Source organism: Leiobunum rupestre, chromosome 7 (assembly GCF_980474605.1).
Source record: "Leiobunum rupestre chromosome 7, qqLeiRupe1.1.hap1, whole genome shotgun sequence".
NCBI lineage: Eukaryota > Metazoa > Arthropoda > Arachnida > Opiliones > Sclerosomatidae > Leiobunum > Leiobunum rupestre.
The window spans coordinates 52,894,697-52,922,203 of NC_143390.1; the positions used below are offsets into that span (position 1 = coordinate 52,894,697).

The 27,507-nt window shown below is 37.0% G+C and overlaps 1 protein-coding gene across 3 annotated transcripts in view; it reads left to right on the forward strand.

Annotated features, from left to right (window-relative positions):
• Positions 1 to 27,507, forward strand: part of LOC149937234 (alpha-(1,6)-fucosyltransferase-like) — a 51,448-nt gene that overhangs the window by 16,829 nt on the left and 7,112 nt on the right. Inside the window, exons 2-11 of one of the 3 annotated variants that reach the window (XM_090152808.1) lie at positions 103 to 283; positions 7,477 to 7,511; positions 7,600 to 7,768; positions 7,869 to 7,983; positions 8,050 to 8,311; positions 11,456 to 11,645; positions 12,747 to 12,923; positions 13,398 to 13,551; positions 22,937 to 23,012; positions 25,678 to 26,886. In XM_090152808.1, the coding sequence (XP_090008934.1) occupies positions 114 to 283; positions 7,477 to 7,511; positions 7,600 to 7,768; positions 7,869 to 7,983; positions 8,050 to 8,311; positions 11,456 to 11,645; positions 12,747 to 12,923; positions 13,398 to 13,551; positions 22,937 to 23,012; positions 25,678 to 25,703 (1,374 nt within the window). In that variant the 5' untranslated portion in view covers positions 103 to 113 and the 3' untranslated portion in view covers positions 25,704 to 26,886. Of the gene's footprint in view, positions 1 to 102; positions 284 to 7,476; positions 7,512 to 7,599; positions 7,769 to 7,868; positions 7,984 to 8,049; positions 8,312 to 11,455; positions 11,646 to 12,746; positions 12,924 to 13,397; positions 13,552 to 20,069; positions 20,441 to 22,936; positions 23,013 to 25,677; positions 26,887 to 27,507 lie in introns of those variants that run through there. The other 2 variants (XM_090152807.1, XM_090152809.1) reach the window with 2 other exon arrangements.

A 27,507-nucleotide genomic window follows, 5' to 3' on the forward strand; every position in this document is an offset into this window, starting at 1 on the left:
TTTTATTACTTGCTTGTTTTGTTAGTTTTAGCCAGGCAAAGTTTTTTTCTTCTAAACACGTAATACGCTCAGAGTGTCTTATATTTCTATTTATTTTTGTAGAACATTTTAGCATGAAGAAGCTTCGTCGGTTCGTGATAGTGACCACTGGCTGCGGGCTAACGGTCCTGGTCTTACTTGGCCTGGTTCACTTATACGAATACGCAAATTCACCCGCCAACGACGAAACCTGTACATGTAATTGTTTTGCAACTTCGGAACGAAATCTGTTAGACATGATAAAGTAAGCTTGATTGTTTGCACACTTTGTTATTATAAAATATTATACAAGAATAAGCAATTTTGTCTTTATACTTTACGATAAAATAATTATTACTGAAGCAAAATCTTAAATTTTTTTAATTATAAAAGGCTAAAACAAGACATTTTCTCAAAAAAAGTTATTAAGAAAATAGCCGAAAGGTGCTAGTTGAAGAAGTGAACTTGTAGAGCATACTCGAAAACCTACAAGTAACGTTGGTTTGGTCGGAAAAGGCCTTTTTTCACTAAGATACAAGGTCTTGAAAAACAAAATTGGTAGTAGGAGGCAAAAGCTAGTTTGTCAGAAAATAAAAAAGTGGTTTTGTTTCATAATTTCAACCCACAATGAGAACTTTTTACCTCTTAGCGCGGCCACCGCCGATAATTTTTGAAAAATTACTGCGCCGCGCCACCGTTGGGTGATTGTCGTGAGACGCCAATCCAAATCAAATCGGCGCTGTACTCTAAGTATGCAGTTGAGATTAATAATCTCATTATTGAGCGTTCGAAAGAATGCTCAAAGCTGCGTAATAATAAGGGGCATAAGTCCACTCCCTGGTGGACGAGCGAACTCAGTGAGAAGAGGAAGGAGTTACGGTCGCTCAGAAGGAGGTTCCAAAGAACCAAGGACCATGCAGCCCGGGAGGCGCTTAAGGTCGAGTACCGTCGCGAGTCAAAAAGCTATAAAGCACTTATAGCAGACTCAAAGCTTAAGTCCTGGCAGGACTTCTGCACGAAGGTTTCAAGGATAATCTTTACTCCCTACCTAATAAGTTGGCCACGAAGAAGGTCAAGTGCAAGAATGCATTAAATTGCATCAAAAAACCTGAAGGTTCTTTAACCTCAGGCATTGAAGAGACGTGGTCTACTCTGTTGGATACTCTTTTTAAAGAGGACTCCCTGAATGATGATGAGGAGGCTCATACGACAATAAGGGAGTCATTGCACGAAGACTGCATGAGTCAGAACGATGAACCGTTGAAGTCTTGGAGACTATCAACTCTATTAAGAAGGGCAAGGCTCCTGGTGAGGATGGTATTACCATTGAGCTTTTCAAGATCGTTTTCTTAGCTTGCCCAGCGTTGTTTGTCAGGATTTTCAACACTTGCCTCAGTATGGGATATTTCCCAAAGCTTTGGAAGGTTGCTAAGTTGGTTTTTCTGTATAAAGAAGGCAGAGCCAGGCAGGACGCAAAGGCCTACAGGCCAATCTCGCTACTTCCTGTTATAGGGAAGGTACTTGGTAAGCTGTTGTCAAGAAGGCTGTATTACTTTCTACACAGCAACAAATTGCTTAGCGAAAAGCAATATGGTCGATCAACGACTCACTGTCTTACCAATATGGTGAACCGCATCAGGGATAACAAGGCAAATAATTGTCACACCAGTCTGATATCTTTAGATATAGAGGGTGCTTTTGACAATGTGTGGATTCCAGGAATCTTACACGGTTTAAGGAACTTTAAGTGTCCAAAAACATATATGAGACATGTGTTAACTATCTAAAGGATAGGGTGGCGGTGGTGAGGGCAGGTAGTACCTGTTTACGGAGAGTACTGACCCATGGTTGCCCTCAGGGTTCATGCAGAGCACCTCTGCTATTCAATGTGGTAATGGATAGCGCACTGAGGATTTATTTTGGGGCACGTCCAGGCGTGCTCTCGAAACCACGGATAAGGTGATCGTGGATAAATTGCCTAAGTGGAGCGATGCGCTGAGGGTCCTTGCCGGTATACAACCGTTAGATCTGGTGGTAAGTCAGGAAGCTGCTGTTTTCAGGTCCTTCTCTTTCAGAGAAGAGAGCAGGCACTGTGAGGTGGAGTTACGATGTGGTAACTACCTCTACCCAGACGACCCGTGGGAGGACCACCCAGCGGTCAGGGGCATTATAAACAACAAAGAGCAACTACCCAATGGCAATGGGGTAGAGGTGTCTACTGACTGTTCGTTGTCCAGTAGAGGTGCCGGAGTGGCATTTGCTGTGTACAGGGATGGTGTGGAAGTGTATAACGAGGCCATTCGCATTAATGGTAAGGTAGATGCTTTTTCTCTCGAGCTCTTAGCAATACATGAGAGTATTTGCTGGTTAAGGACGCAAGGTGAACGTCCTGGTGATGGTGCAACGGTTTTTACGGATTGTCTTTTTGCTATTAACGCCATAAGCAATCATAAAACAGTCATGGCTTATGCCATAAAATCCGTAAGGTGTTAAAACGGATGGTGACGCAGGTCAATTTTACTTGGATAAAGTCTCACACTGGGTGTGCAGGGACTGAAAGGGCTGACTTTCTTGCAAAGTCAGCAACCGATCTTCCAGAGGAGAAGGAAATGAAGCCAACAAAGTTGGTGATTAAAAGGTGGCAGGAGTCGTGGGATGTCAGTGAGAAAGGCAAAGTAACTAAGAAGTACTTTCCTAAGGTCAAAAGTAGTTTCAACATGAACTACTATTTGACACAAATCCTAAGTGGACACGGTAAGTTCCCACTATACCTGTTCAACTTGGAGCATATTCCATCGCCCAAATGCATATGCGGTGCTTTGGAAGCAGACTCAGAGCACTATGTTCGTAATTGTCCCAAAACGAACCATTTGATAAGAAGACCACTCCAAATGGATGGGCTTCGAAATCTGGATAACGAAACGCTCAACGATCTTGAACGCGTAATGCGTTATATCGTTGTGAACTTTGAGGAATTCACGAGTGAGTCGTGAGTAGGTGGTACAAGTATACACTGCGAAAAAAAGGTTCACTAGTAAATCACTAAAAGCACGCTAAAAGTGCGCAACAAAATCGGATCACTATACACCAAGAGATCACATTTGGAACATAGTACTTCGTGTGTGTGTAACTAGTGTACTATAGTGATCTACAAGCGTGAATATTACGTTCTTTAAGCAATTCAAAAGTGTGTACAGGTGGATCACTAAAAGATCACCAGCGCAACAAAATTGGCTCACTTGCTCACTTAAAGCACACTTAGGAAACACATAAGAGAACACTACTGTTTAAGTGTTTTTTGGTGTGTTTTTAGTGTTCCTGAGTGATCTTGAGGTTTTTTTGGCATTCTGAAAGTGTTTCAAAAACAGTTCAAAATAGAGCACTAAAAGATCACCTGCGCAACAAAATTGGCTCACTTGTTCAATTAAAGAACACACCGGAAACACAGTAGAACACTTAAACAGTAGTGTTCCCTTATTTCTTTAAGTGAACAGGTGAGCCAATTTTGTTGTGCAGGTGATCATTTAGTGCTCTAATATTGAACGGCATTATTTTTGTTTGCAATTAATTAACGTGAATGATATAAGTATCTTTTTCTGCTACTACAGATATATCTAAAAAAATAGTTTAGACCCCGTGCGTTAAAAAATCTTGGTTTTACCGATATAGGTAGGAAATAAATATGTAAGGCAATAGGCCCCTGGCGTAGATTAGATATCTGGCAGGATTAAAGCTATCCGCAATGAGGAAAAATACCACATGTGGCTCTCATTTTCGTCTGCTTTATTAAGTTTACACTATAGTCCTTGGATAAATTAAAAGTTAAGCAGACGATTTTCAATTTACTTGTATCTTCTCTTTTCATGCACGGGGCCTATAGACGCCGTGCGTACACTGCAAATAAATCGTTCACCTTAAGATCACTATTGTACACATTGGTAGCACATACATGTGATCTGTATATGTTCTACAAAGTGATCCCATGTGTGCTTTTACGATCTCTGAGTGTTCACTCTTTTGAAAATATCGCTTATAAGTGATCTCGTTTCACCTATCAGTGATCTTAAAGTGATCAGGGTGCCCTTAAAGAACGCATAACACATTTAGAACACTAGTATCAATGGTTTGGTACACTAAATTATCACTTTGAGGACACCACGTTGTAAAATTTGGTACACCACATAATCTCTTTTCGAACACTTTAAATTTATAGTGCCAATTGGTACACTAAGCGTAACATCAAATTGTTTATATATATCCTCTTAGCAGACGCTAAAGCTTGAGCGTCGCTGCGCCACCTAGTCTAATTTCGGTAGCGAATTGAAATTTCATACTTTTGTTTTATCCCCATTAGCTACTGAAAACTTTCGTTATGCCCCCTTTCGGCGGCCATCCACGACATGTAGAGGATACAAATACGTAATGAAGTCAAAGCTACGAGAACAGGGGGATTAACAGACGTTTGATACACGCTGATCCCACTTAGCAGAAGCTAAGCAAAAGCTTCTGCGTCGCTGGCGCCACCTAGATTCGTTTCAGTATGGCTAACACACTTGTTTTCAAACACGGACAGTAGGCGCCGACTCTTATTCCTGTTTTTCTACGCACGGCGTCTATAGGCCCCGTGCATGAAAAGAGAAGATACAAGTAAATTGAAAATCGTCTGCTTAACTTTTAATTTATCCAAGGACTATAGTGTAAACTTAATAAAGCAGACGAAAATGAGAGCCACATGTGGTATTTTTCCTCATTGCGGATAGCTTTAATCCTGCCAGACATCTAATCTACGCCAGGGGCCTATTGCCTTACATATTTATTTCCTACCTATATCGGTAAAACCAAGATTTTTTAACGCACGGGGTCTAAACTATTTTTTTAGATATATCTGTAGTAGCAGAAAAAGATACTTATATCATTCCGTTAATTAATTGCAAACAAAAATAATGCCGTTCAATATTAGAGCACTAAATGATCACCTGCACAACAAAATTGGCTCACCTGTTCACTTAAAGAAATAAGGGAACTCTACTGTTTAAGTGTTCTACTGTGTTTCCGGTGTGTTCTTTAATTGAACAAGTGAGCCAATTTTGTTGCGCAGGTGATCTTTTAGTGCTCTATTTTGAACTGTTTTTGAAACACTTTCAGAATGCCAAAAAAAACCTCAAGATCACTCAGGAACACTAAAAACACACCAAAAAACACTTAAACAGTAGTGTTCTCTTATGTGTTTCCTAAGTGTGCTTTAAGTGAGCAAGTGAGCCAATTTTGTTGCGCTGGTGATCTTTTAGTGATCCACCTGTACACACTTTTGAATTGCTTAAAGAACGTATTATTCACGCTTGTAGATCACTATAGTACACTAGTTACACACACACGAAGTACTATGTTCCAAATGTGATCTCTTGGTGTATAGTGATCCGATTTTGTTGCGCACTTTTAGCGTGCTTTTAGTGATTTACTAGTGAACCTTTTTTTTGCAGTGTAGAAAAACAGGAATAAGAGTCGGCGCCTACTGTCCGTGTTTGAAAACAAGTGTGTTAGCCATACTGAAACGAATCTAGGTGGCGCCAGCGACGCAGAAGCTTTTGCTTAGCTTCTGCTAAGTGGGATCAGCGTGTATCAAACGTCTGTTAATCCCCCTGTTCTCGTAGCTTTGACTTCATTACGTATTTGTATCCTCTACATGTCGTGGATGGCCGCCGAAAGGGGGCATAACGAAAGTTTTCAGTAGCTAATGGGGATAAAACAAAAGTATGAAATTTCAATTCGCTACCGAAATTAGACTAGGTGGCGCAGCGACGCTCAAGCTTTAGCGTCTGCATTAATCAATGGCTCCAGTTAAATCTACTCAGTCTTAATGTGAATAAAACAAAGTATATTGTATTTTCGGAAAAGGAGAACTCTGTACTTTATGAAATATTTTTACATGATAATATAATTATAGTACTGATGCAAACCGGAATTGTAAATGTAAAAAAATTGAAAAGGTTGGTAATACATGTACCTTGGAATCTACATTGACTATGAGCTCAAATGGGATTCAGCTATCAATTACCTTATAAAAATATTAAGATTTAGTTAATTAATCTATTAACCCTTCGCGATATTTTAAATGTGTGTTTGTTAAAAACAGTCTATTATTCATTAGTTCAATGGTTATTGTCATATGGTATATTGGGCTGGGGAAACACTACCAACTGTGTGTTAAATCGGCTAAACCGATTACAAAACAGGATTATAAAAACCTGCTTATTTAAACCAATATTATACCCAACTTTTTTATTGTATTCCGATTTTATAGTTTTAAACATAAGACAAATATATACACTTAGCGTATTATCTAAAATGTTTGAATATAAATGTCAGCCGGATTTAATGTATAAGCCTCTACATGGAACTAGATCACTGAATTCTTATAATTTTAATATACCAAAGTTGAATGAGAGTTAGAGAGATATTATGGATCAATATTATTTAACCAATTTCTACCTGAAATTAAAAATGAAGTGATATTTAAGACATATAAGTCTAAGATAAAAAATGGACACTGGAAATTTATGATGCTATAAATAATTTATTTGAATGTTGTTCTTTGTCTGTATGGCGAATTGGAATGGAGGAAATACTTGAAAAACCAAATAATTGTGCCCTCTACACACGAGCTATGCTTTTGTAGAAGGGCAAGTGTACTGGTGAACATAAAAAGTAATTAGTGAAATGTAATACAAATTAGGTAAACACAATATACTATTTGATTTGATTTGAAATACGACATCAAATAATGATCTTAGTCCGTAACCAACAGTAATGGAAACGCTGCTTTAGAATCGAGCTTCACTAGGTTAAAAAGTGTTCTATTTTAATCGCTGTCTTATAAGAGGTTTGGTGGAAACTTATTTGTAACACGAATCAAATTATTTCAAAGCTTAGAAATAAATAACACTGCTTTCCTCAATTTAATTTTTTCAAACAATCATTCTTACATGTAAGAACAGACCATTATGCTTACAGTTTTATGACAAAATAGCTATTCCTTTCTATTGTGTGGGGTTGCGGAGTGGTTAGCACTTTCACCTTGCAGTAAGAAGGGTCGGGTTCAATCCCATCATGTGGCACTGGGTGAAAATTCAGAACCACTCCTGCTAGGTAAAGTTTTATCCTCACGCTGGTTAAATGTTTTTTCCTTGAGTTCGTCAGTTTTCCCTAACCAATATAAACTTGTAGAGGCTAACGGTAATAGTGAGTGTAGGGAACTGTTGCCTCACGTGCCTTTATTTGAATTGTTTGTCGAACAGTTTGCAAAAAAAAATATGCAGTAAACTTTTAGGAACCGTTTGTTTTTAATTTATTGGAAGAATTATATTATTTCACTTACTTATATTCGGTACACCTCTGAGTAACAGAAACGTTTTTCATAGGAAATCTACCGATGCCTCTAAAATTGTTCTTTATTTGTAGGAAAAATTGGAATAAACCGTTTCAAAAAAGTTTGGGTAAGTAAATCTGCTAAGAGGATATAGTAAGAGTTGGCAAAAAGTCTTCTCCGTATGATGAACAGATCTATTTGTTGCGAAATCCAAGGTATCAACAGCGAAAACATGGAGATCCTTGAAAAAGCTCGATCTGCCCTGAGAGACCTTTCAAAGTACATAGGAAGCGAATCAAGGAGAATTCAACAGTTACCGGAAGATTTACCCGAAGTAGACAGCCTTTTGAAGAGACTTGACAAATTCAGCGGACAGTTTATTAAGTGAAATTTTTTTTAACAAAATAACGGAGAGCCAAAAGCAAATTGGCTAAAACTGGTTTCAGCAGAAAAACTAAACGTTCTTAGCGTTTTCATCTTTCAGTTACCTGGAAACGATTATTGACACGCTCGAAGTGAAGAACGACTTACTTGCCGAGAAAAAAGTGAAGCTTCAAAATATCACACAGAGGATTCAAAAGAAGATTTTAGATTTACAGGTTCGCTATTTTATAATTTCAAAATTAACGTATTGATTAACTAGTATTGATATATTTTCCTTTCAGAACGATCCTGACAATTGTGTCGCGAACAAAGTACTTCTTTGCGAACTGACAATTCAGGCTGGATTCGCTTCCGGAGTCCACGACGCCATGTCATGCTTCGTCGAAGCCTATTACGCCGGAAGGAGATTAGTTCTTGTGACGTCCAAGTGGCATTATACTCCGGACAGAGACTGGACAAGTGTTGGGTTTCGACCTCTGAGTGACACTTGCCAAGATGGAAACTTCAAACGAAATGAAGAAACGCTTGGAACTCCGGACAATAGCGTGATATTTGCTTTTATATTACGCGTTTTTAATTTGTAAAGTCCATTATTACTTAGAGGCTGCTCACTAATTACGTTAGCCAAAAATATTACTTTTGACCAACTCAAGAGTTTGTTCAAATGGATAGTTTCACCGCTTTAATTACGAAACCAATACTTTTGAGCCTCCTTGATTATAGTAGAAGCATTGATGTTAGGCATGAATGAACTCCTTTCAAGGATGAATATCGAACTGCTATAGTTAGTTTGCCCTCAGGGGATCCGTTATTATAACTCTGTTAACGGGAAAGGACCCCGGACCCCACACAGCGCCTATGGAAAAATGTCCTTCAGCCAATTTTGCTTAAATTTGGGTATGTTGTACTTCTGACCATGGTGAACAAAAGTCTTGCTGGGCACAACTTCCAAAAATGAAAATCTTGGCCGCTAGGGCCCGGAAAAGATCGGCGATTTACAGTTGTAACATGTTTAAAATCCTATTTCTTCTCCGACGTATTCCCAATACACCCAGATTTTTATAAGTTTTTGACAGGTTGATAAAGGCCGTCGTTTACATCGTTTTCCCACTACATCCAACTTTGGTATTTTTTTAATCGGTCTGATAAAGATAAGAACTAACATCGTAATCCCACTACACGGAACCTTTATAACGTTTCTGCAATTTAAGTTTGGGTTTGGCGGATTGCTGTAACGGGATCCGCAGCCTGAATTGCAGTGATTTGTGATAAGTTGGGTATAGTGGGAATACGAAGTAGGCACCAAAGGTACGCGGAGACGAGGCGGAAAAAAATAATCGTACAGATAAATTCACACAAGTCAACCGTAGGTTTCGGATCCTTTTAAAAGGGTCGACCTGTTTGTGGGTTACGAGTAGCAAGCAGACTTGTACCAGATTTATTCTAGTCCCATGCGGCAAAAGCGAACCATAACCGGTCACTTTTAGTACCAAAACCGACATAATGGTAAATAATTTTTAGACTACTATAAGTATGAGCGAAAAAAACAGATCGTTTACATAAAAACAGACGTGAGTACCAATCTTAATAATTACTCGCCTACTCGGAATACATCGTGCGTAAATACCCGTCCTTATGAAACGTCATACGCTCGCGTTTCTCAGTTTACCGTTCATTTCATATTCGAATATTTGCCATATCTCGTTTTAGTTTCATATTTAAGAAGGCACGTAGATATACTTCGTGTACCCAAAGAAATACGACGTCATCATTTCCTCGCCACCTAGTTGAATGCATTAATAACATCATGTATATGGCAGCTAGTGCTTTCGCGAAAATCACTATGCATTGCAGTGGGTGCTCCAGGCGAGGTTAAGGCTGACGTCAACAATGGTAGTTTTTTATGAATAAATATTTAACCAATGGAAGGGAAACCACAACTTAAAAACAAAAAGAAACTTCCAAAGCTCAGTATAGAGGGAACAAGGACGATTAATGAAAGGATGTGAATCCTTTATGCCGGCCTTTAATCTTTTTCATTCTAGGCGCGTAAAAAGCGCGAGAGAGGAGGAAAGAGAAAAAACGTGGTTTTTGGTGGACCACGGTAAATCTCGTTTCACCGCGAAGCGAGATGTCCCGTGGTCCGCCAAAAATCCCACTCGTTGTTTCTCCTTCCACCTTTCTCGCGCTTTTTACGCGCCTAGGTGACAAGCCTTTCGCCTCCTTTGACTAATCCTCCTTGGAGGGAATACGATGTAAGCCCTGTTCTTCATCAGAGCCACAAAATCTTACAACAGTTGGCTGTAATGGGAATACGATGTTTGCGCTGATCTTTATCAGACGGGGTTTTCCCCCGAGTCCTTCGGTTTCCCCTTTTCATAAAAACTTGTAGAGGTTAACGGTAATAGTTAGTGTAGGGTACTGTTGGCTCGGGTGGCATGAAGGGCTTGCCACCACCCTCCCACGCATTGTAACCCCAGGGTTCATACACGACCTGGAATACCTGGAAAACCTGAAAAAGTCAAGGAATTTGAAAATGTTTCAAAAAGGTCAGGAAAAAGTCATGGAATTTGATAATGATTCCCAATGGTCAGGGAATAGTCGGGGAATTTTAAAATGGTCCAAAAAATATCCGGCAAATAAATTTTTGAAAGATGTATTAAAAATACATAATAATTAATTTTCAAGTTTTTACCTCAAAACAATAATCTACAAAAATGGTCAGGGAAATTTAGAGATTTGGTCCGGGAAAACCTGTAAATAACAAGGAATTTAATTCCGGAAATTTTGTACGAACCCTGAACCCGGCCACCGGTTTAATGGCATTATAAGTCGCTAGATGACTTGGGCCTAAGGTGGTGCCTTGGGTAGTAGCCTAGCTGATTATTAGAATAGATTTATATGGAATAGATTTTTATAGAATAGATTTATATAGAATATATTTATAACGAACAGATTTTTATATAATATATTTATAACGAACAGATTTTTATATAATATATTTATAACGAACAGATTTTTATATAATATATTTATACATACTAGATTTTTATAGAATATATTTATATATACTAGATTTTTATAGAATATATTTATATATACTAGAATTTTATAGAATATATTTATTTATACTAGATTTTTATAGAATATATTTATATATACTAGATTTTTATAGAATATATTTATATATACTAGATTTTTATATATTATACTTCAGTATATGATTATCTTCTGATAATTGGTTAGTACCGGTATTTGAATAAGAACTTCCTTTTACTTTAAAACGAGCAAACCCCTTTTGGGGATCGAGTCAACGACTGAGGTCTGTCTCCCTGATTGGCTTAAGTGATTTCGTAAAACGCAAAACATTACCGCCCATCAGTTTGATTTTCTGGAACGCTTTGTAATAACGTAAGCAACCGTATGGTTGCGCTCTTTCGTGTGCAGGAATTTTGTTATCTAGTTGATAATAATTTCAGATTAATGATTGGTTTAACTTGCCGATCATTTCTAAAGGAGAGTTAATCTTATTATGAAATTAGTGAAAACCCCATATTAATTCTTATAAGAATAGCTACCCGCTCAGTTGTTTATCGGAAACATAAAACCTTTCCCAAGTCGTTTTTTCAGTTAGTTATGGGCAATCTTTGTCTATTTGATTGCTAAGCGCCAAATCCTCGATTACAGATGACAGGGACAGAGGTAAACTTATGCATCTTCCAAATGAGATAAAACTAGAACTAGTGGAGATTGGAATAGATCCTATATCCTGGTGGTGGGGACAGTTCGTTGGTTATATTCTGAGACCAAATGACATTCTGTCCAAAATTACTGAAGACACCAAAAAGCGATTGCATTTCACCAAGCCAGTGGTTGGGTACGTATGGTTATATGTTTAAATAGATGTAATTCTATCCTCATAGTTGCGCGTGGTTAAAGTACAAAATATTAAGCTCAGTAAATTTAGCATTACGGAAAGATTAATTTTTGACATAGAAAATGAAGCCAACATCCTAGTAGTAGCTATTACAGTGGGTGATCTCGGACCATCGAAAGGAGCTCGTAGTGACTATCATTCTGCACTTCACTGTGGCAATCCGAGGGCAGATTTGAACCAGATTTTTCAAGATTTTAACCAAACGGAAGGTTGGAGGGGGAAATAACATTAGTTCCCTCTTCTTTAAAATTTTGGAAACTGCCAGTGCTCAAAATGCTCCCTCCCTCTCCTAGGTTTGTACGCCCTGATCGGTTGAACGACATATCTTCCCCGATAAAAGAGAAAACAATTATTTGCCTACAATGACCCCTAGAAACTACTCGTTTTTATATGTGACATTAGTAGTAAATACCACATTTCTTACAAGATAAGTGGTCATTTCTCAAAACCATGAATTTTATTTGCTTGAAACATGTACCTTCAGAAGTCCGTGCTATTTTCACAAATAAACGTTTTGAAATAAAAAATATGCCAGACGAAATATATTTAACTCTATTGTAATGGCCAAATAGAATTTTTATGAACATAAAATTTACCTTTGGAGAATTGTTACATTGAGAAAAATAGCAATATATCCACGATTTGGCGAAAATTAAATTCTATTGAGGAGTTCAATTTTCATTTTAAAGGAATATAGTTATATTTTTCTCTTTTGAGATACAGTAGACGTTTCTGGTTCCATCTATCTACATATATAATATTTAAGGCTTCAATTAAGCAACGATTAAATATAGCTGAAATAATAACTTAAGCCCCAAAGTCCCGCTTTTAAAGTGTACAAAGATTCCAAGTTGACTGAAGAAATCCTACATTTCAAATTTTATTATATATTCCTTGTAGCGGCTCTATATGGCTAACTGCAGAGTTTGGCCTTCGCAACGCGGTTGTTTATTCAACTTACAGCCGCTATTTTAACCTTGAGAATGTTTGTAATATAATATTTGAAATTTTGACATGGTAAAATTTTTCTAATATCCTTAGAATTCACATTAGACGAAGCGATAAAGTGAATCAAGAGGCACTGTTTCATGGTAACGAAGTTTACATGAGAGAGGTTGAACGCTTTTACAACAAACTGCACATGACAAATGAGGAAACACCGAGGAACGTCTACGTCGCCACCGACGACCCCGGCGCCTTAAAGGACTTGGAAAGAAGGTGAAACCTTAGACAGTTTTTACTTCAGGTTAAGAGTGCTAACGCGTCTTAATGTTAGCGAAGTTAATTCCTCGCGCTTTCTTGTCTTTGGTTCTCTGTAGTTTAGCTCTTTCCTCGCTATCGCGATATTTAATTTCCATGGTAACCTTTTCAATAGCACAAGAAATATAAGAATTTACCCTTGACTAATTGTACGTTTCGTGTGAAATCATTGAAATAATTTCAATTTAAATGCTACATAGAAGGATACTTATCACAGATTATATAACATATGTTTACGTGAATAAATCAAAAGCGTTCATTTTAAATATGCCAAAAAAGGGCGATTGAATCGTTGATGATACCCTAGATATCGAAATGTATCGTAAAGGAAAATCATTGTGAGGGTTAAAGAGCTAATAATTAAAATGGTGTTATTCGCATATTTTCAAGTCAGTGCTGCGTTTGATGAAATTAAGATAATGCTACATTTAGATATCCAGAATACAATTTCATATTCCAAGAGAGAATTTCTGAACTGGCTGAAAACAAGAAAACTCGCTACAGCAATGAGTCCCTCTACGGCCTCTTGATTGACCTCTACCTTTTGGCCGACTCCGATTACTTAGTCTGCACAATGTCTTCAGGCGTAAGTTACACCTCTTGATATTCAAGAGCGGGGTCTAGTTATAAGTATTATCAGGAGCCGATGACCAGGAGTCCTCAAACGGTCGCTTTTTCGATCTCGCGTCGGCAATGAACTACGTGCCTTCTCCATTTAAAATTTTGCACCCCCCCCCCAGTTGCTGCCTCTCCGATTTCGAGGCGAACCATAGATAAAATTGTTTGGTGAGCACACTCTCGCGGGAAAAAAGGGAACTAACACGGAAACCGGTTGTGGAATGCGGTTCTCGGACTCTCTCCTGGCCCTATTCATATGGCGCTCTACCTAATGAGACCGGATAATTGGTTGGAATGCCGGGTTTTTTCTATTTTTCTGTAATATTGTCGCTCTTTCGCTCCTGACCACTCACGTGTATTTACAGACAACGATAAATATACCTTCAAAAGTTTAAGATCATCTCAAATCTCTAATACAAAATGAGTTGCGTATTTTTAATAATTTTAGCTTGTCATAAATTTGTAATGAAAAGCTACGAGTTATTAAAAATATTGCATCGATTAAGTGAAACTTACACAAATTTAAAGAAATTAGAGAAAATATAATAAATAGCTTCCACCTGTGGCCGCCAGAGGGCGAAATCTCAGGTGGCCTAGGACTTCGGGAAACCGAGAGAACGACACAGAGATAATTTTGAGGGGAAGGGAGCAGAAGCGAGAGGCGAGAGAAACAGCTTTTTACGTTGCTGATGTCGGGGAACATTCAATGACTCCTGGTCTTCAGCTCCTGGTATTATGGTCGAAGGGTCGGAAATTTGCCAATTTTGCGTACGGGATTTCAAAGTACAATATTAGCGTTGATTCCTGGTATTTAGGCTAATTTTGAGATTTTGGAACTGATTTTCAAGTTTATTTAAAATTCTAAGCAATTACAAAATAAGAACAAGTTGACAAGCTTGCCAAAATATACCTATCCTCGGAAGAATTTTCCCTTGGGTGTATTAACTACTGGACACGGTACTCAATGACATTTCGCCATCAAAAGCGTCCTCCAAAAAAATGTTACCCCGGTGCTATCCCAACCAGTCTATTATTTTTTATTTTAATTATAAATATTACAAATTTTATTGCATTAAACAAATTTCCAATATCAATAGAACAAAAAACCAACTTTAGACCCAAAACGTTTTTAAATTACCAAAGCAACAAAATGAGAAATAGAAAGTACAAAATTTAAAATTATTAGAACGCTCACGAAACGTAAAATATACGTGCAAGAATCTATTTTATAGAGAAAAACCAACCCATTGTATTATAGGTCTTAAACAAACAAAATTATACGGAAAAACAAAAGTAAAAGCGAAAACCAAAACTATAAGGGAAAGCACTAATAGAAAATGCGTGGGCTCATGACGACAACCCAACGAAGCCGATAAAAATCAATGCAAATAAAAAATCGTAGACATGAATTATCCTCCACATTATCAACAAACAAGAAAAATAACCAATATAAAAATATATAATAATAACCCAACTAAGTAACAAGTTATTAAAATACTTAGGAATCAAGAAAAAGTCAATCAAAATGCACACAGTAACAAACATTGTATTAACAGAAATATGCAATAAAAACATATAATTATAACCCAATCAAACAACAAGGTAATTCAAATACTTTGAAATCCAGAAAATGTCAATCCATATACCCATGGTAATGAAAATTGTTATAGAAAAAACCAAAACCACCTTACCGTTAACAAATCCCGGCTTATAACGTACACAAAAAAAAACCATAACTGAATAGTGAAGGCTAAACAACAGCGCATATCTCAAAATATAAAAGCAACGTAACCACATTAATGAAAATTTATCACACATTTAAAGCCGATTAGAAAACGCAAAATAAATTACGAAGTTAGGAGTAAAGTAAGCAAAACGAAATTATAAGACGTATACCGTGAACATTTGGTGGAAACCCTGCCATTTGGATCTTGAGACGTTTACCGTAACCCTCAGCAGTCGGCCCGTCTGAAAAGTCAAGACTGGTCACAATCACGAATCGCGGGAGGAAAGTTATACTACGCCCGGTGAAGAAAATAGGGGATTTTTAAAAACCTTTTCCCTTATTCCAAGAAATTGCGAACGCGGTGATTTCAAGATACTGAGTACGCAATGATTACACTTTGCCCCGAAAATGCGAACCCGTTCGCATACAGACAGACTCACAGACCGACCCACAGACCCACAGTCCCACAGACAGACCCACAGACCTACAGACACGGTGATTGTAATACCTCTCCTAGGTTACATAGTCTCCTCGGAGAGGTAAAAATTGCGTTATTTGAGGTCATGACTCCTATAACGTGGTGTTTGTCAATGATGTTTTACATATTTGGCTATTTGCCACAAATCTGTTGTGGAGACCTTATACAGTTAGATCCTAGGGTTAAGAAAGTTGAAATGAGAAGTGCGTCACCCAACTATTTGTTTAAAATATCTTGCTCCTTATCAAATGTTAGAAAAATGTTCAAAGGAAGAAATTCTTTAGAAACTGCTTTATGCTCAGATAAAATATTTTCAATATTTTGATGGGCAATCTCTGCTATTTGGAAGCGTTTGGAGCCAGAATGAGCTCGAAATTTGGAAAATAAAATTGACAAGCGAAATTGTAGGTCAGTGAGCTTCTTATGTATTTAGCCAGAAATAAGATTAACTGAAGACTAAAAAAAAGAGGTTTTATTTTTTATTGACTAATAAAATGGCGCTCAATTTTAAATCAAAAGCAAAAAGCTATAATCACCCTGAAACACGAGTTGACAGTCATTGAATTTCACCAAAATGAGTACCTCAAGTACTTTTTGATGCTGTAGCACAATTACTTTTTCAGATATTCGCTCTTGATAATTGTTCTTGCAAGTGTTTGGTTTAAAATTAATCAATTATCTGTTTATTTTTATTGAGATATTTCCCAAAAATAAATATAAAGTGGAAGCTTTCCACTCTAAATTCCATTTGTAAATTTTCTACGAAGAATAATTTACGTTGAATGGATAGACCTATTATTTTATCTAATAGAAATTGTTTCCAATGAAAATGTATTGTTTTGTTTTAAACGTGTATTACATAAGTACTTAAAATCTAGTAATTCATAAAATTAAAATGATAAATTAAAACAAGAATAAATAAATTTAAATCGAAGTTTAAATCATTTGAAACCACAATAAAGAAAATAAGTTTACAATAATCGGACTCGTTAATTTCATCGTCAAAAGGATAATGGTAGTCGCTGAATAAAGATAAAGTCTCAGGCCACAATTCTTTGGGTTTCGGTTTTCCAATTAATGTAGCTCTTAACTGAAAACATTTTTATTATTTCTTGGTCTACTCCAGTAATTTCAGCTGTAAGTTCGGGATTAGAAAAAAAATCTTCTTGCAGTATTTCCATCGTTAAATGTACCATACCCTTGTCTAACAACATCCACAGTCAATCCCATTTTGGTTTTAAAGTCCATTTGAATCTTTTTTTCCGCTCATTCAATAAGTGTTTCGATTCATTAGATGACGCACTCCACTTCTTAAAGTCCAATCGGTAAGCAATATGTAAAAGGCACTCCATACATCGAATCCACGCGTGAAGCGAGCTCAATCCGAAGTTAAGTGTGTCTTCTTTAATGGGTTATTTTTAACCAATATTAAATTATACATTTCTGTAGGTTTGGCATTACAAATATAGCATCTCATTAAAGACGATTTAGAAATGGTCGAGCAAATTTTACCGTCTACCATGGTCATGACCAATTTATGTTCCACTAGAACGTTATTTTCTAAGAAGAAGGTTCGAGTGTAACAATTCGATTTTCAATTTCACTAACGACATTAGTGATAACATTTTTGGTCTCTTTAATAAATTGGAAAAATATTGGTCTACAAAATCGAGTAGAAGATGGTGTAGTATTTTCCCATATAATTTCTTCATTAAATTCATTAAATAGTTTTAATGGAACTACACTCGAAATAAATATACTGGAATCGCAAAGATTTTCATCGTTACTAAGTTGTTTATATTGAGATTGACTAGAAGCCCCATCACAACCCCATTTAGAGTATAGTTTTAAGTTTACATTCGACAATTCCACAGACTTATCATCTTTAACAACTTGTAAAATTCGCGAGATTGTGTGATCTAGTAGAGCCTGTAATTCTATTTTGGCAATTCGTTCAAAAATGCAAAAGAAGAATGTTATCCGTCTAAAAGTAGTATTACTGTTACCGAACGAATTGCCAAAATAGAATTACAGGCTCTACTAGATCACACATCTAGTAGAGCCTGTAATTCTATTTTGGCAATTCGTTCGGTAACAGTAATACTACTTTTAGACGGATAACATTCTTCTTTTGCATTTTTGATTTTGTAGTAAGAGGGATAAATATTATTGCATTCTTGTATACCAGTTTTCCTGATCAAGTTGTACTGCGCTTTAGATAAATTTGTTGCAATGTACATTGCCAAGGCTTTTTCTTTCGAAATTTCAGAGGGCTTCAAATGTGAATTATTGCAAAATAAGTGAACCTCTCCCGCCTTATCAGGGTTTTGTAGCAAATATTCTAAAATTTTGGTGATGTTTGAATTACCCTGTGCTCTTAGCTTCATTTGCGTTGCAAATGTTAGTTCTTCAATTGAATGGTCTTCTCTCAATGTTTCAGTTCGTCTCTTTTTTCTGCGTAGAGAACAATCCCGAAACTCTTTTCTTTTCTCGGTTGAGTTGCTTGTGCTTTTCAGATTTTCCGGTATAATAAAATTTGGCCAGTTGTACTCACTATCTAACCATTCCTTGGATTTTTCCAAAAATCTAATCATAGTGTAATTTGTCGCCATCCAACGACTTGTCAAATTACTACAGAAAACACGTAACTTGGTTTCAAGTTCGCACGTTTGTTTGTCCGTCAAGTCATATTTTACTGTGATTTCTTCCATTATGAGGTTGGAATCCAACTGCAAACGGTTATCTATCCTTAGAAACATAAATATATCTCTATTTGTCTTGAAAAGATTCATTATGAACTTTAAAAGCTTATTTTTCAACAAATATTTTTATTTTTAGGGAAGTTGTTAGGCTTAAATTTTTCGATAAATAAAATATTAAATCACGCGCTGAATCTTTCTACATATTTTTCTGGCCGCTAGAAATGTCGCTTGTAGTCTCTATCGACTTCAAATTCTTCTATAGTTGTGTGAAGTAGGATACGCGATAAAGGAAAATCGTATTTGGACGTTTTTCATAATGTTTCTGGGAGACATTGTGATTTAGTGCTTTATTTTTATAATTTTATTTGTGCTACAGAGGGACGCGGATGTATATGGGTTATTGATATTTATAAACTAGAATACTATTAGAATCGATAAATATGACTACTTGTATAATATTATTTAATAATTTTTTTTAAATCTAAGAATTATTCGTATCTTTACACTTTTTAAGAGCAACTAAGATTTTAGATGTCCATAGACAGAGCAATTTTTTTTTTTGAAATTGGAAAAATATTAGATCAATGCGTCAAATAACAGAGACTAAAAATATACATAGATAATCTAGAAGTAATTGGTTTTAATTTATGGTTTTTGTATAAAAGAATTAGTTAGGATGACAAAACATATAAATGTTTTTTAACGAGTTTAGTCACTTTAACAGGTTCTATGGCCTCCAAAGAATAAAATATGACTTGCAAACCGAAATCTCAGGTATTACAGTATGCTATCGATATAAAGTCATCATAAAATACCCAAGAAAAAAATTTTCATCGATCTAAAATTTTCCTCAAATGCCTACTTTTTCCCCCGTTTCGTCCCACTGTGCCACGTCGCGGAAGCGAGGCGTTGTTTACGGTTCAGTATCTTATTATGGAATTAACGTACCTAAAGAGGTTCTATTTGCAATGGCATAGTGAATTAATTTTTGGTGGTGGTAGTAACAGACGTTATCATGTGGGGTACAGGGGGTTAGAATTTAATATTATGTCATTCAGTCGTTTTAAGAGATTTGAGAGAGTTTGAGCAAATGAAATCCTTCCGATTCATCCTTCATTATATTCGGTGAAGTAGTTTTCGAGGTAAATGCGATTAACATATGGCGACCATTTTCAAAAATGGTGAAGAGTCCTACCCATAGCTAGTTAAAATACCTCTTATCATTTTAAAGTTAAACAAATCCGTTTTGGACGTAAAACCATACAATAAAACTATTATGGAAAGACCGTTAAAGTGAAGAACCATTATATATCTTTCATTCATATATTAAACGTATCGGTTAATTCGGTATTGTAAATAACGGCTAAGATTGACAAATTTTCGACATTAGGCCACCATCTTTCCGAAAACCTCATTGACTTCGTAATATTGGTACTCCAATGTGAATTTTGAACACTCGACTCACGGACTGCCTAATATTCAAGGTGGTGACAATCGTAGCACGTTTAACATTAAAATTTGGTAATATATTATACACAAATGACCATGTGTCCTTACCCAAATTATTTGTATTTTTTCAGTTGTGTCGTCTGGCGTTCGAATTATCAAATTATTTGAAAACGACTAGTCAACATCTGCGTGAGATTGAATTGCGCCCCAGCGTGTCTTCCTTGGATGTGCCACTTCATTACGCCTACGTTCTTCCGCCGAAAAGAGTGGTTATTCTGGACCATTTCGACGACGAGTCCGATCAGCTGACAGCCCGCGTGGGAGATGTTTTGGAAGTGGCTGACGCTTACCACTTCCAAAACGACGCGTTAAATGGCAAACTAGAAGACGGTTTCAGCGTCTGGAGAAACGTGCGCACTGGGAAAGTTGGAAGTATTCCCAACTTTAAAACGAAGGAATTGTACGAAGGCGAATGATCTCAATAAAACACTGAAAGTTAAAATCATCGCCTTTAATAAAGGCTTATAATGCGGGATGCTCCTTGCTGGTCAATCCGGAAACTTTAAAACTTCGAAGACAGTGATCATTTGAGTTTCATAAATTAATAGTTTCGCTTACGTCTAATGAAAAACAAGTTTAAACAGTTAGTGTGCCATTTGCGCGACGTCCATTTTATGGAAAGATAAACCGTCATCCCCATCTGTTTATTCCATTTACATTTACGTACACATAATACTACAAAGGGCTTATCACTCCTTATTGATTGGTGCACCGCCTACTGAGATATCAAACTGAGAACAGCCTTTCCTAATACGAAATATGAAACTGAGAACAGCCTTTCCTAATACGAAATATGAAACTGAGTATAGCCTTCCCTAATACGAATTATGAAACTGAGAACAGCCTTCCCTAATACGAAATATGAAACTGTTAACAGCCTTCCCTAATACGAAATATGAAACTGAGAACAGCCTTCCCTAAAACGAAATATGAAACTGAGAACAACCTTCACTAATACGAAATATGAAACTGAGAACAGCCTTCCCTAATCCGAAATAGTAAACTGAGTACAGCCTTCCCTAATACGAAATATGAAACTGAGTACAGCCTTCCCTAATACGAAATATGAAACTGAGAACAGCCTTATCTAATTCGAACTATTAAACTGAGAACAGCCTTCCCTATTACGAAATATTAAACTGAGAACAGCCTTTCCTAATACGAAATATTCAACTGACTTGTGAGTACAACGTCAAATAATTTGGTCGAATATTTTAGGGCAAAAATCCTAGCCAGTTAACTGATCACATACCAAATAGTATTTCGAATATCAAATAATTCAAAGTATTTGGTTTTTAAATAACCAAATAGTTAGCATATTTGTCAAAAAAAATAAAATAAATTATTGAAATCACTCGCATGCAAACTTTGTTGCTTATTCTGCATGCACTGTATAATGTTATACAGTGCATGCGCCGTGGAACTCCGATGCCTAAAGCCATACTGGCGTTATGACCACTGTGAAGGAAGAGGCTTATCTAAGACTTTACCTACAACTACGATCCCTTCCTTCCTTGTAAAGTAAAACGATTTTGGCCACTTTCCAAATACTCGGAAAGTAACTCATCATAAATCAGGCATTATACATATACAGACGCACAAAAACCGACAGAAACATAATTTTAAAGATCTGAATCATAATACCATCAAGACCAGGGAGTTTCCCCTTCTTAAAGGAATCTTTGGTTCGGATGACTTCTGTGGTGGGGCTATGTTGTAACAATATTTTAAACTACAATGAATTCCCTTGCACTGACCTCCTCATTTGCAATTAAAAGGAAGTTAATAAAATTCGGAAGTAAGTGTGGGAGGCGTTAGTAATGCCGCACGCGTACACTTTATGGGAGCAGGTGTTGCGATAATCTATGCGATAAGTTATTTACATTTACACGGTTCACTGCACTAGAAAAACGTCGAGATCATTTGAGTTTTTCTCGTTGCTAGAGTACCGCTATATTCGCCAGTTGTGTTAGCGTGTTAAGGATTTCTCCAGCAAAATAACTCTGTAGAATATAGAAGTATTTAACACACTTCTATATTTAACGAAAGATAGCTGTGAAAAATTCGTTATAGCAGAAAAGGTAACGTTGTGTTTTGTCGGTTTTTATAGCAGTGTCTCTATTTACAACGCATAATAACTTACTGTTTGTCCGGTTAGTAGGTAAAGTGCTAAGCCTTTATATTTAAAGCAATAACCTGTATTTTATCGGTAGTCTTTTTCGTTTCCTATTTTCTACCATAAGTCTATAAATATAAGTACATCAAAATTAGACCGTAGACGTTCATGATAAAATAGTATTAAATAATTACTAATGAACACATTCATTATACGCATGATTGAATACACATTTAGTAGTAAATATACAATTATATGTATATATGTAATAGTATATTTTCGTGCATATAATAAAATTGTCAATTAGTTAATAATATATAAGTAAAATGTTTCTGAGATCTTTTGAAGGAATCACTTTATTACTAAAATCGAGCAACTTGCACGTGAAAACAAGGCTTGAATATTATTTCATTGTCCAATTTAAAGTGTTCTTTCACAATAATTTTTTTCATAAATGAATACCAAAAAGTGGCAAAGACACAACCATATTGGTACAAGCATAAACAACATAATAACTATAACCATTAGCATAATTTATAACCCAACGGATTTCAGAGTTTGTATCTAAAATAGGACGAAACTGAAATATACTAATCCCAAGGACGTTATTGTACTACGGACAATTGTGAGTTCGATTGCAAGTTCAAGTCGGAGTATTGAGAAAATGGTTCGGTTAGAAAATCAAAACTATAGGAAGTGTCATACTTTATGAAATTATGTTACTTGTGGTACAAGGGGGCAAGGTTTAAGAAATTTAAAATATCAAAAAATTTAGTATCGTACAATCGAGCCAGTTCATAAAAACTATCCATTTCTCAGCAGCTTTCAACAGCGTTTGAAGCTCCGTCTCTCTCTCTCTCTGAGTGTGTGTATCTCTTTCTAATGAAACACAAATTCGGTAAGCGAAAATATTATTTATTCATTATCGGGTCCTTTGCAAAACAGAATAAGACTTCGTTGAAAATATCACAACCCTGTAAAGTCAAAATACGGATACAGAAGCCTGCTGGATTTTGACACTGTTGCGATGGCGACGATAGCACAATTAATTCCTTCACAAAGTTCTTCAATAATCCTTGTAGTGTAACACTTTTTGCTTTTGGGGTTCTTAACGTAAGGGCAATATTTAAACAATCAAGAAGGGGGGCGGACAATTCTTTACACAATGTCACTAGGGCCCATTGGAGACACTCAATATGTATTGGGCTTATTTTGGTTACGGCTTCTATAGTTTTGATCCCGGTGAGGTTGGTTTTTAGAAAAGGTTTCTATACGCTACGGTTGGATTTAGGATTCTTTCTGGTGTTCTTGGAATTCGTTCTGGATATCCGCAATAGGATGAAACCAGGATAATGGCACTTTTGGCAAGTTGAGTTTGATGAAAGTTCTAATATAACACAGACGCGATCTTTATCGGAAGATTTTGTGGATAACAAAATGACAAGATGTGCAAAAAGCAACTTTAGGGCTATTAATTTGTCCACTTTGCCTATTTTTATACAACTTTGGGGGAAAATCACGAACTAGGTTTTTTTCTGGGCACTTGTCTTGGGATTTCTTTAAAAGGGACTCTTTCTGCTTTTTGTTTTCTTCTCCATCTATTTTGGGAGTGTGGAAATGTTCGATTCCGTAAGTGCAGGCTTGGGTACACGTATTAGTTTCTTGTGGTTTTGGTCTGGGGTGACGTTATAATGTAATCAAGTTTCTCATTCGCTAGGAGTTATATCACTCGGTTGGGAAGGGCAAAGGTGCTTAATTGGACTTGGTAATCCTTATTAGCTTTTTCGTCTTTGCGTGACTAGTGGAAAATGTTTCCTGGGAACGGTATATTCAGCATGTGTTATAGGAAGGTAAGATGTAGGGTAAGGTTTTTAACTGGTAGATAATGTTGGGGGGATCTTTTTTCTCTTGCCTGAAGTTCACTGAACATTCAAACTCGCTGTGGTTGAGTTTGGTGCATGTGCAATAGGATTTCTCGACTTTCTCTTTCTTTCACTGACGTCAGGGTGGGTATAATGGGTGGGCATTTATAGGAAGGATCTTTAAAATAGGTCTTAGGAATAGCTAAATTTGGATTTAAAAAAATAAAAAGCGTTTTTTCGGGGTATTGCCGACCGGTGTAACAATGCTTATAAATGAAAGAGGGATCAACTTATGGGTAAAGAAACTGGCTTATAAATAAAAACAGATGAAAGGAGCGCCAACTAGACGGTGGCCAATCAAGGTCGAATTATCTTTTCCAGCTCAAAGGTCGGAGAAGAAGTTACTGCTCAGCTTTCCCAGTATTTCGCCACCGTCACGGGGTTTGCTCCGATGCTGGGAGCGAAAGCGGTCGGTCCTTCGAAATTTCACACACTTGTAGTCCTGAAACTATTGGCCTTGAAGCTTGGTACAATCGACGAAAATGGCAATAAGGGCTTGCTAAGGAAATGACTTAGAGTAGGTCTGCCATAATAAGGCCTTCACTGAAACCGATTTCGTAATTCTCTTGGAAATATTAATATAAAGAGTCTAGATCTGAAAGGTACTCCAAATATCATCTTCGCTGGAGTGGTTAGCACTTTCGCCTCGCAGCAAGAGGAGCCGGGTTCGATCCCAGCTAGTGGCACTTGGTGAAAATCCGGAACCACTCCTTCTGCGTAGAGTTTGTAAGATCTCTCCCCACTGGTTTTCCCCCGAGATCTTCGGTTTCCCCTTCCCAGAAAAACTCGCTGAGGTTAACGGTAATAGTTAGTGTAGGGAGCTGTTGGCTCGCGTGGCATGAAGAGCTTGCCACCACCCTCCTACGCATTGTAATCCGGCCACCTGTTACTTGATCACGCACAAGCAACATTGCTTATGTGATCGAAGGTGGTGCCTTGGGTATTAGCTCTATTTTAAAAAAAAATCATCTTCGCCGCTTCGGCTTCAGGCGGTGCTCGAAATAAGAACTTGTTTTTCAATTTGATAAAAGCCGCGGCTTTGCTTCATCAATGTTCTCTGTTTATGGCGTTTTCCTTTTAAGAGCTTTCAGAGCGATTTAGAGAGCAGTTCCGGTTACATTTCAATTAGAAATGAGGCGCGAAATGGGAACAAGACGGCTGCCCCATGGCAAAACCTTATAAAAAATTAGATTTTTACGCATCAGTTTTACTAAAGCATGTACAAAAGTACTGTAAAAGTTTCAGGTAAAAGTCATAAATATTTAACTATTTATGACTTAAAAAATGGTTTTGGATTTTATAATTTTCGCATTAAAAACCACGTTAAAATCTTATAACTTAGGTTTTGAAAAAGTCAAATATCTCAAAATTACGATCGTGTTGGTTAAAAGGTTTTGCCATGGGACAGCCGAAGAGTCATTAAACTATGTTTCCTAAGGGACTTGAAATACCAAAACAATGTGTCCTTCCGACTATTCGTGTTGGTAGCTGTTGAAATTCCCCAGAGTCGAAGTTTGGCCAAACGCTGGAAGCCTGACTTTTATCGGTTTTAAAGCGCCCTTGGAAACAGCCTCAGTTAAACGTCTGTTGTTGGCGTGATTGATTAACACATTTTCATTATAATTTGAAATTTTTCTTTAGTAATAAGGATAAAGTTTCTCGATTGACTTGGAGAATATTCACCCCAACTTCGCTGGAAGCTGGGAGTGGTGGAACGTTGAACAACGTCAGCCAGATGAAAAGTCTCGACCGATAATTAAAATTATATGTAACACAAATCCAGCTCCAATTAGTAATGAACTCGTCACTGAAATTAGCTGTAGTGTAAATATTCGACGATTTCGTAATAAAATCTCAACTGTAACTTTCAAGAGTTTCGCGCCAGAAAGTCAAACCTTCAAGACCCAACGAATGTTGTGTAGCCACCTGAAAAGGTTAAGCCTATTATCTTTTCAAACAAACTTAAACTTCAACATCAATATCGCAAATATTCCTAGTGAATGAAAGGCTTTTTGATAGAATCTTTTACTACCACTTTAAAGTTCACGGTTCAGTGACTAGTTTGCCTAAAAGAGCTTAGATTGCTCTTAAAAATGATTAAAAAAAACTTCGAAACAAACAAGATTATTACTGGCTACATCATTCAAACGCATAAATCACTGGCTAAAAATAAAGATGCTAATGCGAAAGAACATGTAAAAAACGAGCAATGCCTTGTTGTCTGTCATACAACAACTAACACAAATACGTACAGCGAACATAAAGTGAATTTCGGGGTTTGGAGAGCTCTACTTTATAAGGCCAAATATGCCCAAAAATGTGTTCTGGCGTGCATGATGCTGGTTAATGTGGGATACGCAGCTTCTTTGCTGAAAGATTCTGGCAACAAAATGATTTCTATCTCTCTGTGCCGACAAGCATTGACGATGGTATTCTTAGGAGCGGTGTACCTAATTTGTTCCATTGTAGCCCTTGTTGCGGCTACGAAGATTAGAAACATCGCGTTGAATCGTGAACTGTTTGAGATAAGCTTTAAATTTAATCCGCCGGTTTCTAGCGCCGTTGATAATCAGAAAAAGTCCAATTTTGAATTTATCATGTTAAATTATTTTTTAAGTAAAGTGTAAACTATTTGAAAATGCAACAACATATGTCCCTGTAGCTCAAAGGAGTAGTCTCAGGGTTGAATTGTTGGTGAAAAGGCGGTTTTCGGATCACTTAAATAAAGTAGACTAAATAAGGTCAATTATGGTAACTATTAATGCCGACAGTAAATTATAACACCTTTTTTGACTAAAGAATAACATACAATTTTGTAAAATTTGTTTAATTCCGATGTAAAAATGTATCAATAAAACCAGTTTTTACCTCCCCGAGGGGACTTTGTCCCCTAGGAGGGGTTTTACAATCACCGTGTATGTCTGTCTGTCTGTGTGGGTGGGCGTACGCAGTTTCTCAAAATCTCTGCAGTTCGCAGTTTCTCGAAGGGTTGGCAAAACCCCCGTGTGACGGTGAGCGTTAACGGATTAATTTGCGGTTGGGTTTGGTTTGGATGGTTTTTTTTCGTTAACGCTCACCGTCGCAACAGTTTTAACTCAGTATGATTGGATATTTCGTTATGGTAATGTTTATGTGTAGGGTGGGAATGTTGAGTTTGTGTTATGACGGTTGTGGGTGTTGAGTTAGTTGTGCTAATTGTGTTATGACGGTTGTGGGTGTTGAGTCTGTTGTATTTATGTTTGTGTTTGTTGTGTTTGTACGGGCGTTTTCTCTTCAACTTCTTCTTGTAGACGTTTGGGACGGACCGAGTGCTGAGTGTTATGGCAACCTCTCAACGTCCAATGGCAGGGTTTCCATCAATTGTTCACGGTATTCATCTTAGTGTCCGTTTGCGATTTATTTGCGTCGGCCGGGAATCAAACCCGGGTCTGCTGCGTGTAAGAGATTTCCTCTAACCACTGAGCCACCGAC